The sequence below is a fragment of the Mesoplodon bidens genome (assembly GCF_964165515.1).
Source record: "Mesoplodon bidens genome assembly, contig: HAP1_SCAFFOLD_1235, whole genome shotgun sequence".
NCBI lineage: Eukaryota > Metazoa > Chordata > Mammalia > Artiodactyla > Ziphiidae > Mesoplodon > Mesoplodon bidens.
In genome coordinates, this window is record NW_027672121.1 from 43,605 (window position 1) to 62,000 (window position 18,396).

General features: G+C 45.4%; 1 protein-coding gene across 1 annotated transcript; it reads left to right on the forward strand.

Annotated features, from left to right (window-relative positions):
- The first annotated feature begins 2,953 nt into the window (after positions 1-2,953).
- Positions 2,954-4,339, forward strand: LOC308610563 (NUT family member 2G-like). The gene is made up of 2 exons (XM_081259652.1): positions 2,954-2,988; positions 3,509-4,339. Exon 2 carries the CDS (start codon positions 3,584-3,586, stop codon positions 4,298-4,300), a length of 717 nt encoding a protein of 238 aa, XP_081115778.1. The 5' UTR covers positions 2,954-2,988; positions 3,509-3,583; the 3' UTR covers positions 4,301-4,339.
- Positions 4,340-18,396: the final 14,057 nt, after the last annotated feature.

The window sequence follows — 18,396 nt, forward strand, 5'->3', positions numbered from 1 at the left end:
ACAATCACACTTCACCTTCAGAGGACCGTGCAGAAGACTCCTTGGGCTAATCTATGAAGTGTGAGCAGATTGCCTGGCACATGCCACGCCTCATTGATGATGGTGATTTTTATTATGAAAAGGCAGCCTTGAAGAGGAAAAGAGCTCCCCAAGGCACAGTGTCCCAGCTCTAGCCTGGGAGTGGATGGTCATCCTCGAGTGAGTGTGAGGCGGTGACAGCCGTAGCCGGGAAGGCTTGTCTCTGCTCTCCCAGACACCTGCCTCTCACTCTCCTGTTGCTCAGTCATGCTGTGTTGAGTGATGTGTGGTCCACATTGGTGGGTGGGGTCAGGCAGGTGGGGGCTGGGCTGGGCACAGAGACTGACCCCGAGTGCTTACAGCCCAGCGCTTCGATCCCTGGCCCGCCTGAAGCCCACCATGACACTGGAGGAGGGACTGTGCAGGGCCGTGCAGGAATGGCAGCACATTAGCAACTCTGACGGGATGATCTACTACGAGATGGCGCAAAAGTGAGTCAGCGTCCTGGGCCCAGGGGCTGCGTGGAGGGTGAGGCGAGTGGGTGAGGGCAGGGTCTGGCCGTGGGGGTGCTCATCAGAGAGGACAAAGGAGAAGGGCTGTCGCTCGGAACGGGGGGCCCGCAGCCCAGAGGCCCTACAGTCCTCCAGAAACCCCTCCCTCACCTTGAGAGTTTGGGTCTTCTGTCCTTCCTCCACCACGAGCTCTGCCCTCCCCTGAGTTTGACCTACCCTTGCCCTCACATGAAGGTCTCAGGACGGGGCAGGGTGAAGCTGTGAGTCCAGTAGGGGTCCAACTCCGGCCATATGGGCTGGGCTGGGGAAAGAGCTCCACCCGCCAGCCTGCTGCTTCCTTAGTGGTGGCTGGCTGGCGGCCACTGACATAGATTTGGGACCCCCTCTCCTCACGAAAAGTGGCCTGAGTGGGTACCCTGGCATCCCTCAAGAGGCTGGGGAAGCCAGCTGTCATCAGCCCAAGGGTCTCTGGCCCTTCCAGTGTTTGCTCCACGGTAATCCCCTTGGCTTAAGAAACAAAACCAAACAAACAAGCACCTCTCAGAGGAAAGGAAGGCCTGTCCTCTAAGCTCAGCATCCACATCGTCCAGCCTCTCCTGAGCCCTGTCTCCAGGTCTACGTTCCAGAACTCTCAGTCCCAACCCAGGGTCCTGGATTTGGGCAAGGACCCCTGTGGGGAACACATGCCTGTTCCAGCCTCTGGCTGTCAGCCCTTCATGTGGCTCTGGATGGGGGGCATGTGGAGGGTGCCCCCTGGGTCAGCCACGTGTCCCGTTGACCTGGTTCAATGCAGCGACCTGGCTCTATGCTGTTGAATGCTCTCCAGTGCTGGTGAGGCAGGAAGGGTCCCAGATCTTGTATCAGTTCCAGGAGCAGCTCTCTGCTGTGGACAGCACCTCACAGGGCCTTGACAGCCCCAAGGCACATCCTCTCCCAATCCCTCATTCTTGGCTGCCTTTGTTGGGCTCCAGAACCCAGGCCATTTTCTCAGGATGGCCTGTGCCTCCGTCACACCCCAGGTTCATGCAATTTGAGGCAGAGGAGGAGATGCAGATCCAGCAGTTGCGGTGGATGCAGTGCGCGCAGGGCCTGCCTCCTCCAGCCCCACCGAAGCTGGATCCTCGGGGGCCCCCAGCCCCGAAAGTGGGCCTTCAGCCGGCCACCCAGGTTCCCACTGGAGTTGAACGCACAGGTAACAGGGGCCCAGGGTTGGCCACTCTTCCCATGTGGATCATTTTCCTTCAAGACAGGGGCATTGGTCTTTCAAGCAAAACAGCCACCGAGGCGGGGGGTGGGGGGTGGGGTCTCAGATGCCCTTTGTTACTACGGGGTATTGACTTGGTCAATCTTGTAACTTCTCTCACGCCTCCCTGTCAAAGGACTGCACACAAAGTCTGCCTAAGAAGTGGGCTTGATGGGGACACCCCTGGAAAATTGGAGGTTCCCCACTTCCTTATATGTGACTCTCTTAGATGCCCCCTTACCTCCCCCCTCCAACTGTGCATGAAGCTCCATGTGGTCCTGACCCCCCCACACCCACATCAATGTCCCCCAACAGTGCCCTCACCAGCGTGCGCTCGGTGGTCAGGAGGTGGACCGGGAGCCCCTCACCTTCCTTCCCTTCCTCCTGCTCTGCCGCAGCCTGTGCTCCCAGGATGTCCGGCCCCAGGGCCCAGCCCTCCCGCCCGAAGCCACACGGGTCCCAGCGACCCCCGGAGCCCAAGGCACCCGAGGACATTCCACCTGAGGCTGTGAGGGAGTATATGGATATCATGGAGGCGCTGGTGGGGCCCGTCCACTCAGCCACAGGCGACTCAGATGCAGAATGGGGAGAGGACGGAAATGAGCTGCAGCAGGAAGAGGACGGCACCTACTCGGACCCGGATCTCTTAAGCTATATCGACAAGCTGTGTTCCCAGGAGGACTTTGTCACCAAAGTAGGCTAGGCCTGGAGACTGGGGTCTGCAAGATGCCAGGGCATGGAACTCTCAGCACCCAAGATCTGGGTTCTGCTCAGGCCGTTGGGACTTAAGCTCAGCTCCTTGTTCCTGAGCCTGGTGTTAGGGGAGGTTTACGCAGATGTTTGTGTGTATATGTTTGTGTCTATCTGTGTGTATGCCTTTGTGTCTGTGTTTGTGCCTCTGTATATATGCTCTTTTGTGTGTGACTGTGTATGTGCATGTTTGCGTGTGTGTATGTGTGTGTGTGTGTGCGCGCTGACCATCCCCGCCTTGTGGAGGAGAGTGGGGTGGGTCTCTGCTTTTCACTTTCCCTCCTGGCCTTCTTGTCTCACAGGCCACTCCTGGCCGAGGATGCTCACAGCCTCTTCTTTCTGTTCTAGGTGGAGGCAGTCATTCACCCTGGATTCCTGGCAGATTTGCTTTCCCCAGACCCACAGCTGGATCTCTTGGCCCTAGAGAAGGAGCTGGAGCAGGAGGAAGGGCTCACCCCCGAAGAAGTGAGACAGGGGAGGGAGAGGGACACTCAGGGAGCCAGGGGACCCCACGGGAGGGGGACCCCAGGTGATCCAGGGGACAGGGGAATCCAGATGACCCAGGGGAGCCAGAGGAGGGAGGGATCCCCGGTAGAACAGGGGACACAAGGGACACTCAGGAAGACCAGGGCACAGAGGGACCCCAGTGAACAGGGGAGAGGTAGGGCCCCAGAACAGGAGGGCCACATAGCGCTGTCCATCCCTCCCCTGCCTGGGACACCTGGCATGGGGAAGGGCCCGTTCTGGGGTGGGTGCAGTGCAGGGTGAAAGGAAGGAGAGGATAGGGAGCCGGGAGGGGAGGGAAGGTCACAAAGCTGGGAATCAGTTGCAGGAGAATGGCCGGACTGCCACAGTGTCTGTATTTGGATTCGAGTCCTGGGGTCGCCCATCCCCTCCTCCCCCACAGGGCCATTGTCCCACTGCCCAGTGCTCCTCCTCTCACACGTGTGTGTGGAGCCGTCACTGTCCTCCTCCCTCCTACCAGCTGGTGCAGAAACGACTCCTGGCCTTGAAAGAGGACGACGGTGTGCGGGCAGCCCTGAGTCACAGTGCACCCGGAATGGCCTCAAGTCCTTCTGAGTCCGACGCCGGCCAAGGTGCCCAGAGGCACGACCAAGACCCCCATCTAGGGGTCAGTGATGAAGCCTGCCCACCAGAGATTGATTCTCAGGCTCTTCATAGGCTCATGCAAACAGACACTGCCCTGTGCAGGCCCGAAGTCTTTGTTCCCTCTGGAGGACGTCAGGAGTTCTCTATATTCCGGCCCGTACGGCTCTCCCCTCCCCAGGGTCAAAGGCGCACCGGCCCTCTACTGAGATCCAGGGATGCGTCTGTTCTCAGAAAGGCCTCTCCTCTTCGGGAGGCCCGAGTGCCCAGGGACGGGTCCAGTGAGAACGAGGAGGTGCTCCAAAGCGTCTTCATCATAGACTCTCAGCATATACTGGTGCCTTTCGGGATGTCCCTCAGTCCTGCGCATGTCTCAGCCCTGGCTTCCTCTGGAGGTTGGGGGGCCCAGAGTGCTCCCCAGTCCCCCTCCTCTCAGAGAAGAGGCCTCAGCCCAGCTCCACCAGCCGCTCCCAAGTCGAGGAAGCGGGCTCTGTGTGGACGCCCAGCCGCTGCTGAGAAGCTGCCCATCCCCGGGGCTGGCCTCGGCGTCTCTGGGAGGCCAGCCTTGGCTCTGGGGCTGGCTCGCCCCTCACAGCTGAGAAAGAGAAAGCGTGACCCGTTTGACACAAAGAAGCGTGGGAAGAGGAGGAAGAAGCACTGCAGCCAGTAGGGTTCAGCTGGGCCGGCCCTCCAGGGCGAGGCCCCAGGGCAGCCCCCTGGGGAGCCTAGGGGCTCCTCCTCCTCCTCCCAGTGCTGATCCTGGATGATGTGGGGGGAAGGGAGCGGGGCAGGACCACCAGGGTGGGGAGGGGGAGCGGGATTGTGGGGGGGTTAGGGAGGTGGGGGAGGTGGGTGTGGCCAGGTGTGGGTGGGAGCAGGACCTTTGGAGTGATGTATGTAAATTGTGAACCAAGATCGTTTTCGTGGGAAATGCTCTCAGGCCACTGTCATCTTGTTGGTGTTGAGCTGCTCCACAGAGAGCGATCCTGAGAGGAAGGAAGGATGAGGGAGGTCACAGGAGCTCTGGGTCTACAGGTGGCCACACCTTTCCTCCACATAGACAAGGACTCCTCAGGCTGCCCCTGGGAACGCACAGCTCTCACTTTCCCCAGGGACCCCCTCATCAGCCCCTTCTCTAACGCCTGCTTGGCTAGGGCCCTTCTGGGGCATCTGTACCGTCTTCTGCATCCCTGAACCTTCTGGGGAGGCAGAGCTGCTCTTGTGCCTTTCAGCCCTCTGGACACTCACCAGTTTCTAGGATGGAGCCTGGAGACGGCCCTTGTCATTATGGAGCTTCTCTCTGCTTTCCTCATGTGGCCAGACGACGGCGCTGGGATGACCCTCCGCTCATCCAGGGTTTCCTGTGTGGGTGGCCTGACCAGAGACGAAAAGTCTTGGCCATGGGGACGGGACTGTCTGCCTCATCGTAGCGGGAGCATCCTCTAGTTCCACTGGGATTATTGCAATGTGGAGAGTGGTGGAGGCAGCTACCTCTTCATCCCAATGAGGATGCAACAAGGGGAATGGGTGTGGGGAGATTCATGGGGCACCCGTTAAAGGTGTGTATAAGGGAAAGGACAGTCGGGCCCCTTTGTGGAACTTGTGGGATCTCTGTGCAGCAGCATCTCGTTCAACTGAGGGAGGAGGACCCATGTGGCTGTGGCCGTGGGGACTGGCGTCCGGGGCCTCCGGGTCTGCAAAGACACCCCAGAGCTACTGTCCCTTCCCTTTGCACCCATGGCTGGACGTGTGTGTGCACTGGTATCAACACTGGTTTGTATCCCCATAGGAAACAGGTCCTCCTAACAAACTATGACCACGTTTCACAAGAACAGCTTGCTCACAGGGGCGGCAGGGGGTGGGAGAGGTGTCTGTGGCCCCAGATCTGAGTGGGAGCTGGGATCCATGCTGAGGAGTGTGGAGGCCTCCGTCACCGTCCTGTGGGTGTCGGCAGAGGCTTCGAATCATCAGAGCAGGGGAAATGACCCCCTCATTAGAGTGAGATGAGCAAACAATGAGGGGCAGGGGGTAGACCCCTGCTGTCTCCCAGAAGTGCCTCCCCTCCCAGTCCGCTTAGCCTCTGTCACAGCCTGTGCTGGCCCACCTCTGAAGCCCCTTCCTCCTAAAGCACTGAGATGCTCTGATCTTTTATGGACCTGCCCTGGGCCTCACCCCCCCTTCCCTGCTGGCCAAAGGCTCTTCTCCTGCTTCCGACTTCTGATTCCTTCCCCAGGACCCAGGCAGGTGTTAGGACAACAGACATTCCCTGAACATGACCCCTACACCACCAGCATGCAAAACTGGGGCCGCAGGCTTCCACAGGTGGCATGACTCTCTGCTGGACCCTGCAAAGAGCTTGGAGAAGAAAGGGGCTCATGTCTCTCCACCTCCACAGAATCTGTAGGTCAGCCTCACAGGTCCCCCTCTGTCCAGGTGGGCAGCACATATGTGCTCCCAGCCCTCCTTGACCCTTTGTGAAAGAAAGTTTTTGCAGCTTAGTAGTCTGATATTAGGCAAGGTGTCTCAGGGCTTGTTCCTTTTGAAGCCCTACAGGAGAATCTGTTTCCTCTCCCTTTCTGTCTTCTAGAGGCTGCCTGCATTCCTTGGAATTAGTCCCTTCTTCCACCTTCAAAGTGCATCACTTTAATCTCTGCTTCCCTCATCACATGGTCTCTCCAACTCTGACTCTTCCTGTGTCCCTCCTATACAGCTCTTTGTGTTTATATATAGCCCACCCAGAAAATTTAGGATAATCTCTTCATCTCAAGATTTTTTACTTAGTCACAGCTGCAAAGTCCATTTTTCCATACAAGGTAACGTTCACATATTGTCATAGGAGGGGTTAAACACGGACGTTTTGGGGGAACCAGAATTTACCCTACTAGAAGAAATCCACAAGAATACCTACCATCAGAATCCACATGAATAACAGACTATGACCAAGTGGCGTTTATTCCAGGGATGCAAGCCTTGTTCAATGGTAACCACTCACCAGTGTAATCTACCAGATTGAGTCTAAAGAGGAAACACGTACTGTTACACCAGTTAACACAGAACAGACACTGAACGAGATTCAACGCCCCTTCATATTAAAAGTGCTCAGACAACTAGGAATAGAAGGGCACTACCTCAACCTAATAAAGAGCCTCTACAGAAAACCTACTTCTAACATCACATGAAATGGTGAAAGAATGAATGCTTTTCCCTGAGTTCAAAAACTAGGTTAGAAGGTCCACTCTTATCTTAGTTTTCAACTTAGTACTTTAGATTCTAGTTACTGTAGTACAGCAAGAAAAGGAAAAAAGAGGCATACATATTAGAAAAGAAGAAATATAACTGTCATTCTTTACAGATGACATAATTCTCTACATAGAAAATTCCAAGGAAGGTATAAGTAGACTCATAATAAATTATAATAGCTTGCTTTAGCAGGATCTCAGAATATAAAATCAATACATAAACATTAATACACAACATTGATCATATTTCCATATACTAGTAACAAACTGAACGACTGAAAACCAAAATTTAAAACATATTAAATAGGTTCCAGTTCAAGATGGCAACATAGGAAGATCCTGAACCCACCTCCTCCCACAAACACACCAAAGCTACAGCTACATATGGAAAAATTTCCTCTGAAGAAAACTAAAAGATGGTGGAGCAACCCCTTCACATCAGGAAAACCAGAGGGAAACCACATCAAAACAGGTCGGAAAGGCTGAGACACAATTTTGCCATAAACCCCATCCTTGGTGTGGAGACACACAATTAGGAAGGAACTCAAAACCTGGAGCTTCTTCCTGAGAGGTGAAGGGTATGGACCCCACATTGGGCACTCCAAATTTTAAGGCTGGCACCTGAGAGATAGACCCTCAAAACATCTGACTTTGAAGACCAACAAGCCACATCCCATGAGACCCACAGGGCTGTGGTGAACTGAGGAACAGCTCTTAAAGGGCCTGTGCACAGACTCACCTGTCCCAGGGCCAAGTGTAGAAGCAGCCCTTTGAAAAGCACTCTGACTTTTTGGGAAAGAGACTCACTTCCCAATTTTAAAGCATTAATCTGAGGAACAGGGGCCTGCTGGAATACTCCCCAGGGACAGAGGCTGGCGGGTGCCATCTTCCTGCTCTCTCTTTGCCTTGATAAAACTGAAAGGTGCCATCCTTTTTCCCCTTTTTCCTTTCCTGCAGGTGACAGCTTTGTGCTCCAGCCAGCTGGCTCCTTCTTCCCTGCTCTTCCACTGTCTTGCTATATATATATATTTTTTTTCTTCTTTTCTTTTTTTTCTTTTCCCTCTTTCCCTTTATTCAAATGGTGTCATCTTTGCACTCTTCCCACCGCCTCACTCAGCCAGTAAGCATCATCTTCACACTTTCCTTCTGATGTGCTCCAGAGAGCCAGAATCTCCAAGACAGGAGATCCCATTTTTGTGGCCTCCACTCAGGGGATGCTCCTTGGTCACCTGGCTCTGGAGGCCAGGAGGGATTTCTTTTCTGGGTCCCATGGGACTGTAACAATTGGAGAGACAGTTCTTGGCAGGATACCACCCCCAGGATGTACCACTACACATCAGACTGAGACACAGCCCCAGCCTTTACAAGAAAAAGGCCTATGTGCTAGTAGGGACAAGACTTAAGAGCAGGCTTCAGGTTCAGCACACATCTAGAGGCTATGGATGTGCTCTCGGGGAAGGTAGGCTGGGGGTGCCATCTCTCCACCCTCACTCTGCCTTACTACAGTTCACTGGTATCTCCCAGAATGGAGCTTGTACACTTATGTGAAGCACTGTTTTCTTGTGACTGCTCCCCAGGGAACACCTTCAGATTGCTTGCTTCTGGGGCGCAGCAGGGCTTCCACTTGCAATCTCACAAGACTAAATACATTTGCATTCTTTAAAAGCTGTTACCAAGTTTTCTGGCTTCCTATCAACCTGAATCTAGGTGCTGCCTGAGATCCTCCACTTTGGGTTGCTCATTTGTCTTGGCACACCCTCAACTGCTGGGATGGTGTGCCAGGTCTATTAAAAATAAACTGCTTAGACAATCACAAAGGTTTGAGAGGCAACCAAGAGTAGACGGGGTTAAATGACAAGGTTCATCTGTCACACAGCTCTTCAAGACTGGGAGATGTGGCTATTTCACTTAATGCATAGAAACCAACACAGAGAGTCAAGCAAAATGAAGAAAGGGAGGACTATACTCCAAAAAAAGAACAAAATAAAACCTCAGGAAAAAAATCTTAATGAAATGAACATAAGTAATTTACTTGATAAAGAGTTCAAAGTTATGGTCATAAAAATGCTCACTGAACTCAGAAGGAAAATGGATGAAAACAGTGAGAACTTCAACGAAGAAATAGAAGATATAAGAAAGTTCCAAATAGAAGTCACGGAACTGGAGAATGCAATAACTGAACTTAGAAATACAGTAGATGAAGCACAAGAAAGAATAGGTGAACTCAAAGACAGGTCAGAGGAACTCATCCAATCAGAGAATAAGGAAGAAAAAAGAATGAAAATAATGAATATAGCTTAAGGGATTTATGGCACATCAAATGGAATAAAGTTCACCTTATAGGAACTCCAGAAGGAGAAGAGAAAAGGGGGCAGAAAACATTTGTAGAAATAATATCTGAAAACTTTTCCTAACCTGGGGAAAGAAACAGACATCCAGATACAGGAAGCCCAGAGAGCTCCAAAGCAGATCAACCTAAAGAGATCCATACCAAGAAATATTAAAATTAAAATGTCAACGTTAAAGATAACAAGGGAATCTTAAAATCACCAAGAGAAATACAACTTGTTATATAACTTGTTATATACAACTTGTTATACAACTTGTTATATAACATCAACCTAAAAAGCTTCTACACAGAAAAATAAACAATCAACAAAATGAAAGGGCAAGCTACAGAATGGGAGAAAATATTTGCAAATCATGTACGTGATAAGGTGTTAATATCCAAAATATATAAGGAACTCATACAATGGCTATATCTATATCTATATCTATATATAGATATAGATAGATATAGATTTTCAAACAATTCAATTAAAACTTGGGCAGAAGAACTGAATAAAAAATTTTCCAATGAAGACATCCAGATCACCAACAGGTTCATGAAAAGATGCTCTACATCACTAATCACCAGGGAAATGCAAATCAAAACTACAACGAGATATCACCTCAAAGAGACTAAGAGGTAACAAATGTTGACAAGGATGCAGAAAAGGAAACCCTTGTGCACTGTTGGTGGGAATGTAAATTGGTACAGCCGCTATGGTAAACAATATGGAGTCTCCTCAAAAAATTAAAAAGAAAACTACCATACATTAGCAATCCTGCTTTGGGTATATATATGTCCAAAGAAAATGAAATCACTATTTCAAAGAGATATCTGCACTCGCACGTTCATTGCAGCATTATTCACAATTGCCGAGAGATGGAAACAACCAAAGTGTCCATACATGGATAAATGGATATAGAAGATATGGTAGGTACATAGATGGAATATTATTCAGCCATGAAAAAGAAGAAAATCCTGCCACTTGCAACAACATTTATGGATCCTTGGGGCATTATGATGAGTGAAATAAGTCAGAGAGAGAAAAATAAATACTGTATGATGTAACTAAATTGTAGACTCTAAAACAGCCAAACCCAGAGAAACAGACAATAGAATGGTTGTTGCTAGGGGTTGGGGTTGGGGGAAATGGGGAGATGTTGACCAAAGGGTAAAATATCCAGTTAGCACATGAATTTCTGGGAATCTAATCTACAGCATGGTGATTGCAGTTAACAGAACTGTATTATATACTTCAAAGTTGCTAAGAGAGATCTTAAATGTTCTCACCAAAAAAAATGGTATTTATGCGAGGTAACGGAGGTGTGTTAACTAGCTCCGCTGTGGTAATCATTTCACAACATGTAACATACCAACAGGTTGTACACCTTAAACTTACACAATGCTATATGTCAATTACATCTCAATAAAGTTAGAAAAAATACAGAAAACAGACTGTTGCATAACATTCAAGCAAAAATACTAGTTTGGGACTGCTTTTTCTTGAATTTAGTCATTGTTCCTTCTTGAATCTGTTTTCTATCACATGATAGCAGACTCATACAGGCAGCTTACTTCTGATCAGGCGCAGCCAAAAAGAAGCAACTGATGGTATATGGAAGTTTAGGGATAAGCTATGAGATTTCTCCCTTTCTTCCTCTACTTTGTGAAGATTCTCCAGCAGCAACTGTGTAACTTCCACGGCTCCAACTCCAATGAGACAGAACTGCTATGGTCTGACATTGATGATCATTTAACCTGGCCCTGGACGCCTTTACAACCTTCTCCTTAACTTTGCCTTTCCAGCATAGGGGTACAAGTAAATTCCTATTCCTACTAATCACTCCATTATCTAGGTGGCCCTTCTTTACTTCTCAGAAGTTTCATCACTGGTGTTCTTAATACCCTGTATTAAATTTATTTGCAAAGACTTGAAACAATTTCTATTTTATTTGTTATGGGCAAATACAGTCTAATAAAATTTCCAAATCTTAAAAAAATTAGAAGACACATGAAATCTCAAAATGGGGAAATGTTAGCCACGTGTAGGAAGAAAATGTACTAATATTATTGGAGGAGAGAATTCAGGAATTGGAAGATAACACTAATGAGTTTGGAAGGTATAAGACTGTGGAGAAGTTTGAATGGTGGGCTTCATGCCACAGGAAATAGGGAGTGATTCAAAGTTCTATAAAGATTGTGCTCACTTCAGCAGCACATATACAAAGTTTTATAAGATTAATCTGAAAGTGGTAGGCAGTTTGGAGTATGTGATGGAGTGATGTCAAAGAAAAATTGCACCAGATGGTTAAACAGGCAAGGAGTACTTTACTCAAGACGATTCTGTAATAGGGGAGAGACACTGAACTCCGTTCTGCTGAAACAAAAGGCATGGAAGTTTTTAGATGCCAGGATGAGCTGTAGGAAAAATAGTAGAGGATGCTGGGGAAGAGGTTGGTCAATATAATTAGACCATCTCTGTTTGCTTTGGCTCTTATCAAAGTTAGGCTCCTATACTCCCCACAGAGACTGGGAACTAGGGGCAATACCTTTCTTGAAGGTTGTATTTCAAAGAGCTGACTCCCAGGTCCTTGAGAAAGACATTTCTGGGTTGGAAAATTATCAAGTGACTAGGAGAAAATTTACATCTCAAAGGGGCAGAGAAAGAATTTATAATTTCAAGCTTCTTAAAGTAAATGTTTTCAGAAAAGGGAGGTTAGGGGCCTATGGTAAAGAAAAATCCTGTCTGAAGTTTAGCCAAACTGAGGGACACATTAAGGCCATCTTGATCAGTAGTTAAAATTAGCATTACCTTCAGGAAGGTTATTTTATAAAGAAAAGCAATGCTTTAGGAACTTTCTCAGAAGAATCAAAAGTAACTGTCTGCTAGTTAGATACAGGTCAGGAATAATGAGAAAGGGCAGTTACAAAGTAAACTCAACTAATGTTCTCTGTGTTGTAGCTTTAATAAAGATGAAATAAGTAGAAAAAAAATAATCCATTGGTACACGGTGAGAGCCAATTGGATGGACTGCCCAATTAGAAATACTTCTTTATTTTCTAGTCATTATCAGTCAAGGATTAACAAACCTACTTTTATTAGATATACTTCTGTCTAGGGATTGAGAAATATCAATTATTTAAACTTAATCACTACTTTATTTCTGTGAGATTTTTAAAAATATACTTTGGGGAAAAGTAATGGAAGAGTGATATAGCACTAAAACATTCAAGTGAATGACATAATAAGATCCTATCTTTCTCAATTTAAGGAGAAAAAAAGGGAGGGCAAAAGAAATGGGCAGAAAGTAAGTTTACCAACCAGTCATTGTGTCAAGTGTTTTCATATATTTATCTAATTTAATACTCACAAAACAATGAGACATAAGGAAGATATTTATCCCATTCCATAGATGAAACTCTATTTACAAAGTAATATATCAACCATTTGTAGAGCTGACCCTTGAATTTAAGGCCTTACGTCTGTGGAAATGCAAGAGCCAAACCCTGCTAATACAAGGTGCTTAGAAGAGGTAGACTTCAGTGAGCAGGAAACTCAGAGCATGCGTGAACTGATGACAAGTTTTGCTGATCTAGCAGCTTTGTGAGATTTGTCTAGATTCAAAGGCCCTTGCTCTACTAAACCATCAAATTAGAGGTGGTCTCCTTCTGAAACAACCAATTTGCAGAGCTATTCAGACTTTGGGTCATGGTATTTTTTCAAGGATTAACTATTATCACTGGCTTTTCAAATTTTAACTTTAGAAAGTCCTTGCTTTTGTTGGAAGCAATGTTACATTTTGATGCAGTTGTTTGCAGGGATGAAACTTGGTCGCCCTCTGGAGGCTATTCTCAGGTCCGACTAGCATACCTTAATTTTGAGAAAGAAGTCAGGTCTTAACAATTTAACAAGTCATTTTAAATGTGTGGAAATTATGTATATACATTATACTTTTTTAGAAGTTACAAAACATTGAGTTCAAATGCTCAAAATATTTTAAAATGCTGAATTAAACGATTTATGGCATAGCATGTTTTGAATTCCTGTTCTCCCTTTGGAAATGGAGATGGTCATCATTCTCCTTTTATCATGCAATATCTATACTGGGACTAAAACCGTTATTTTTTCCTCCCCTATTATAGGAACACATGGGCAATTAGTTCTATAAAATGAATAATAAAACATATGACACAATACTATACACTCAATTACTACCAAGATCTTCCATTTTAAGTTTTAAAAAAAAATCTCTAAATTTCCAATTAAAAAATTTTTTTTTCTTTCTCTCAGAGACAAAACATCAGAGCTTACAAGAACCCTTAATAACAGAATGGCTCAAAGGATAAAAATGTTTTGCTCCCTAGTTCATTCTTGTTCAGTTTTCTTGTAGAAGGTGTATTATACCAGTTAGTGTAAATTATACAAGCAAAGTTCTTGCCATATATTGGTGGCAGCTTTTCTACATAAAGTAAGCAGTTAAGGGGCTTCCCTGGTGGCGCAGTGGTTAAGAATCCACCTGCCAATGCAGGGGACACGGGTTCCAGCCCTGGTTCCCGAAGATCCCACATGCCGCCGAGCAACTAAGCCCATGTGCTGCTACTGAGCCTGCGCTCTAGAGTCCGTGTGCCACAACTATTGAGCCTGCGCTCTAGAGCCCATGCGCCACAACTACTGAAGCCCGCACACCTAGAGCCCATGCTCCGCAACGAGAAGCCACCGTGATGAGAAGCCCGCACACTGCAACAAAGAGTAGCCCCCACTCTCCGCAACTAGAGAAAGCTCGCGTGCAGCAACGAAGACCCAACACAGAGCCAAAAATAATAAATAAATAATTTTTTTTTAAAAAAGTAAGCAGTTATGAGCTGCTATAAACCTACTGTTTCTTTACTTGATTTAAATGAATTTAATTCTTTAAATAACTGAGCAAGTAGAGAATTTAGACTCAGCCATTATTAGAGGTACCTTATACAACCAAAGTGGTATAAAAACCCTGTAACATGAAAGTGTTGTGGAGGTCCTTCTGGTCTTCTGAGACCGGGACACCTGTACCTTTATGTCCCATTTATAAATGCTCCTCTATAATGTTTGGGATGCTGAAATATTTGATGAGATAGATACCTCATGCCTATTACATGCCTTCCCTATATCTCTCTCAACTACATCCCTCTAATGAGTTGGTGCAGCTCCAAGGCTCTATCCAGTAACAAGGTAGTGTCAGGCAGTGCTTGTTGTACTCACTGGTTTTTAATCCTCCAACTGCCTTGTAATCTCCTCCTTCACACCTTGAGGCTTAGAAATGGCATATTTCCTGAGGAAGAGGTTTCTAGGGAGTCCTGTATACTTGCTTGAAATGGGGACAGGAGGATGGAGGAACAGAAGGGAAGATATACGGAAGATGAACGGATTTTTTTTAATATAAATTTTTCTGCCATAAAAACTATAGGTACCAAGCAAAGCAATCAGGGAAATATATATTCATGCATTAATTTACCACTTACAACGATGAGTAGATAGAGGACATTAGATAGATTAAGGAAGTATCTAGGAGGTAAAATGGATAAGATTGATAATGGATAGGATATAGTGGCTGATGCGAGAGGTTGAACTCAAGGATTATTGTTAGGTGCCTGGTTTATACAACTGGGTGAATGGTGTCACTACACACTAAGACAAATGAAAATGAAGGAGGAGAGATTCGGCAGTTTAGGGAGACCATGAGTATTTAGCTTTATGTATATTTTAAATGAACAGATTTAGATGTTAATTAGGCAACTGGATTTACAGAATTCAGATTAGAGGTCTCAGGTACACAAATGTCCAAACTTGATGGAGTTGGTAACTGAAGCTGTGTGTTTCTGTGAAATCATATTATGAGTTCCAGAGTGAGAGGACATAATGGCCTAAAACTGAATTTTGAAGAATTTCAACATTTAATGTCTGAGGAGAAGGATACGTACCTGCAAAGAAGATAGAGAATGAACTGCCGCAGAGATGAGAAGAAAACCAGAGGAGTTTTTGGGTCAAGGAAAATCAAGTCTCAAAGACAGAAGCAAATCCTACTTACAGGTCAAGTAACTAGGAGATAAAATTTTCACATCGCATCCATGGATTTGGAAATAGTTTATGAAGTACCTTTTTATTGGAGTAATAAAAGATGGATTCTATTGGGAGTGGGTTGAAGCATGAGAAGGAAGTCATAAAGTGAAGGTATCAAATATAGATAAACATTTTTAAACAGCTTTATGGAGGTATAACTGATGCACAAAAAATGGCACATGCTTAATGTATACTATTTGATGAGTTTGGACATATGCATAAACCCATGAGACAATTAACACAATCAAGGTAATAGACATATCTGTCCCCTCCAAAAGCTTCCTTGTGTCCCATTTTTTCTGTGTGTGGTAAGAACACTTAACATGAAATTGACCCTCTTAACTAATTTTAAGTGCTTAACACTATTGTTAACTATAGACACTATTTGTACAGCAGATTTCTCAAATTTATTCATCTTGTATAACTGAAAATTCATACCTGTTGAACAACAGCTCCCCATTTCTCCCTTTCCCCAGCCCTTGGCAACCAACATTCTATTCTCTGCTTCCATGAGTCTGATTATTTTAGATACCTCATATAAATGGAATTATGCAGTATTTGTCCTTCTGTGACTGGCTTATTTACGTAGCGTATTGTCCTCCAGGTTCATCCCTGTTGCCACAATGGTAGAACCCCCTTCTTCTTTTAAAGTTGAAAATATTCCATTGTAAATATATACTACATGCTTTGAACCATTCATCTGTTGATGAACATTTTGGGAAAAGCTTCTTGACACTGATCTTGGCAATGATTTATTGGCTATGACACCAAAAGCACAGACCACAGAAGCAAAAATAGACAAGTAGAACTACATCAAAATAAAAAGCTCCTGCACAGCAAAGGAAACAACCAACAGAATGGAAAGGTAACCAATGGAATGGGAGAAAATATGTGCAAATCATATATCTGGTAAGGGGTAAATATCCAAAATTTATAAGGAATTCCCACAACTAAGTAGCAAATAAACCAAATAACTCCATCAAGAAATGGGCAAAGAACTTGAATATACATTTTCCAAAGAACACATATGAACGGCCAAAATGTATATGAAAAGGTACTCAGCATCGCTAATCATCAGGGCAATGCAAATCAAAATCACAAAGAGATATCACCTCACACCTGTTAGGATGCTTAGTTTCAAAAATATAAAGGTAACAAGTACTGGGGAGAATATGGAGAAATTGGATCTCTTGTACACTGTTGGTGGGAATACAAAATGGTATATAGTCACTATGGAAAACAGTATGGAGGCTTCTCGAAAAATTAAAAATAGAACTATCATATGATTTAGCAATCCCACTTCTGAATGGATATATGTATATATATATATGTATATATATATGTGTGTGTGTGTGTATATATATGTATAAGAGAACTGAAATCAGGATCTCAAAAAGATTGCACTCTCATGTTCATTGAAGCATTATTCACAATTGCCAAGATACAGAAAAACATTTTCAAGAATTATCTTAAAAACTGTGCCTTTGAAGAAGAGATAGTGTGGTAATTAGTAACAGAAGTCAGGTGGAGAAAGGTGAGTTTGCTTTTGCTTTTCTTTTTTGCTTTACTCTTCTTTATTATTTTTCCCAATTTGGAAGATTTTAGAATGTTTAAAAAAGATAGTGGAGGGCTTCCCTGGTGGCACAGTGGTTGAGAGGCTGCCTGCCGATGCAGGGGACACGGGTTCGTGCCCCGGTCTGGGAAGATCCCACATGCCGCGGAGCAGCTGGGCCCGTGAGCCATGGCTGTTGAGCCTGTGCGTCCGGAGCCTGTGCTCCGCAACGGGAGAGGCCACAACAGTGAGAGGCCCATGTAACGCAAAAAAAAAAAAAAAAAGATAGTGGAAAAGATCCAGATTAGAGAAGGTATTGAACAAAATAAGGATCCTTAGAGAGTGCAAGGTGATGCAATCCAAATCAGGAGTAAGGGAATTGGGTTTAGTAGGAATAGAGCTTCTGTTCTGTTAAATTACCAAAGGAGATAAAGATGGTAGCAGATGTAGTAACTCTATTATGTTAATTAACAGGAAAGTTCTAATGTTTTTTCTTTTCTTTTCTGTGAATTAAGAGATTATCTCCTGATATTATAGCAAATGGTGGGGACATGCCATTTAAGAATAGTGCAATAGCTGAATCACTTTGTTATACAGCAGAAACTAACACAACATTGTCACGCAATCATACTCCAATAGAGATTAAAAAAAAAAAAAGAATAGTGCAGAAAGAGAGAACAAAGTGTAAAGAGTGGGAAATGATGGGTCCAGATTAATGTAGCAGAATTAAAGGGCAATATTAAAGGACCTTTTAGGTTAGTGATCATGAATTTATAAAGGAAACAATCTAAACTATTATACACTTTACTTGGGAAGACTTTGAAAGCTGGAGATCAAGAAAACAGAAAGCAATGGTTTGGGTTGATCCAGCATAATTAAAAGACACTGGAACAGGGCTAGGGACAAACACACTAGTAGATAATGGACATTGGAATGTAAGAGAGTAAGGGGAGATACAAAGGTAGTATCAGGAGAAAGCAAGGGAGTAAACAGACTTGCGTCAAAGTACTATCATAGTGGTGGGGTATTTGAACAAGTGAACTGGAATGTGAGAAGTTACTGTAAAGGGATGGCATATTTGTGTGAATAATTTTTAAAGACTATTTCTCTTTTTCCAGCTCTGATTTTTATTTTAGAGGACTGACTCCTGAAAACTCGGTTTCCCAGGATTCACTGACAACTAGCTTCCAATTAATTTTGAGTAAAGGAAGGACTGGTGAGAGTTTGGAGGAAGGGGATAGGGGAGAACCCAGAATGCCCTCTTTCTTTGAGTTGTACATACAACTGAGGCTTCGTCTCCCTCATGCGTCCAATTCCTGCTCAAGGGCTTCTCCCTCCATGTTCCCAGCACCCACCAGCAGTCTCTACATTCATTCCAGTTCTGCTTAGGGGATTCAGTCTTTCCAAACTCTAGGTTGCCTTCCTATTTCATTTGACTCCAGCTTTTATAACTTTTGAAACAAGCTCCTTTTATTAAAATCTACTTTCTAAACTTCCTGAAGCAGATTTCCTGTCCTGCATGAGTAATCCCAGGAAAAAGATGCTCAAG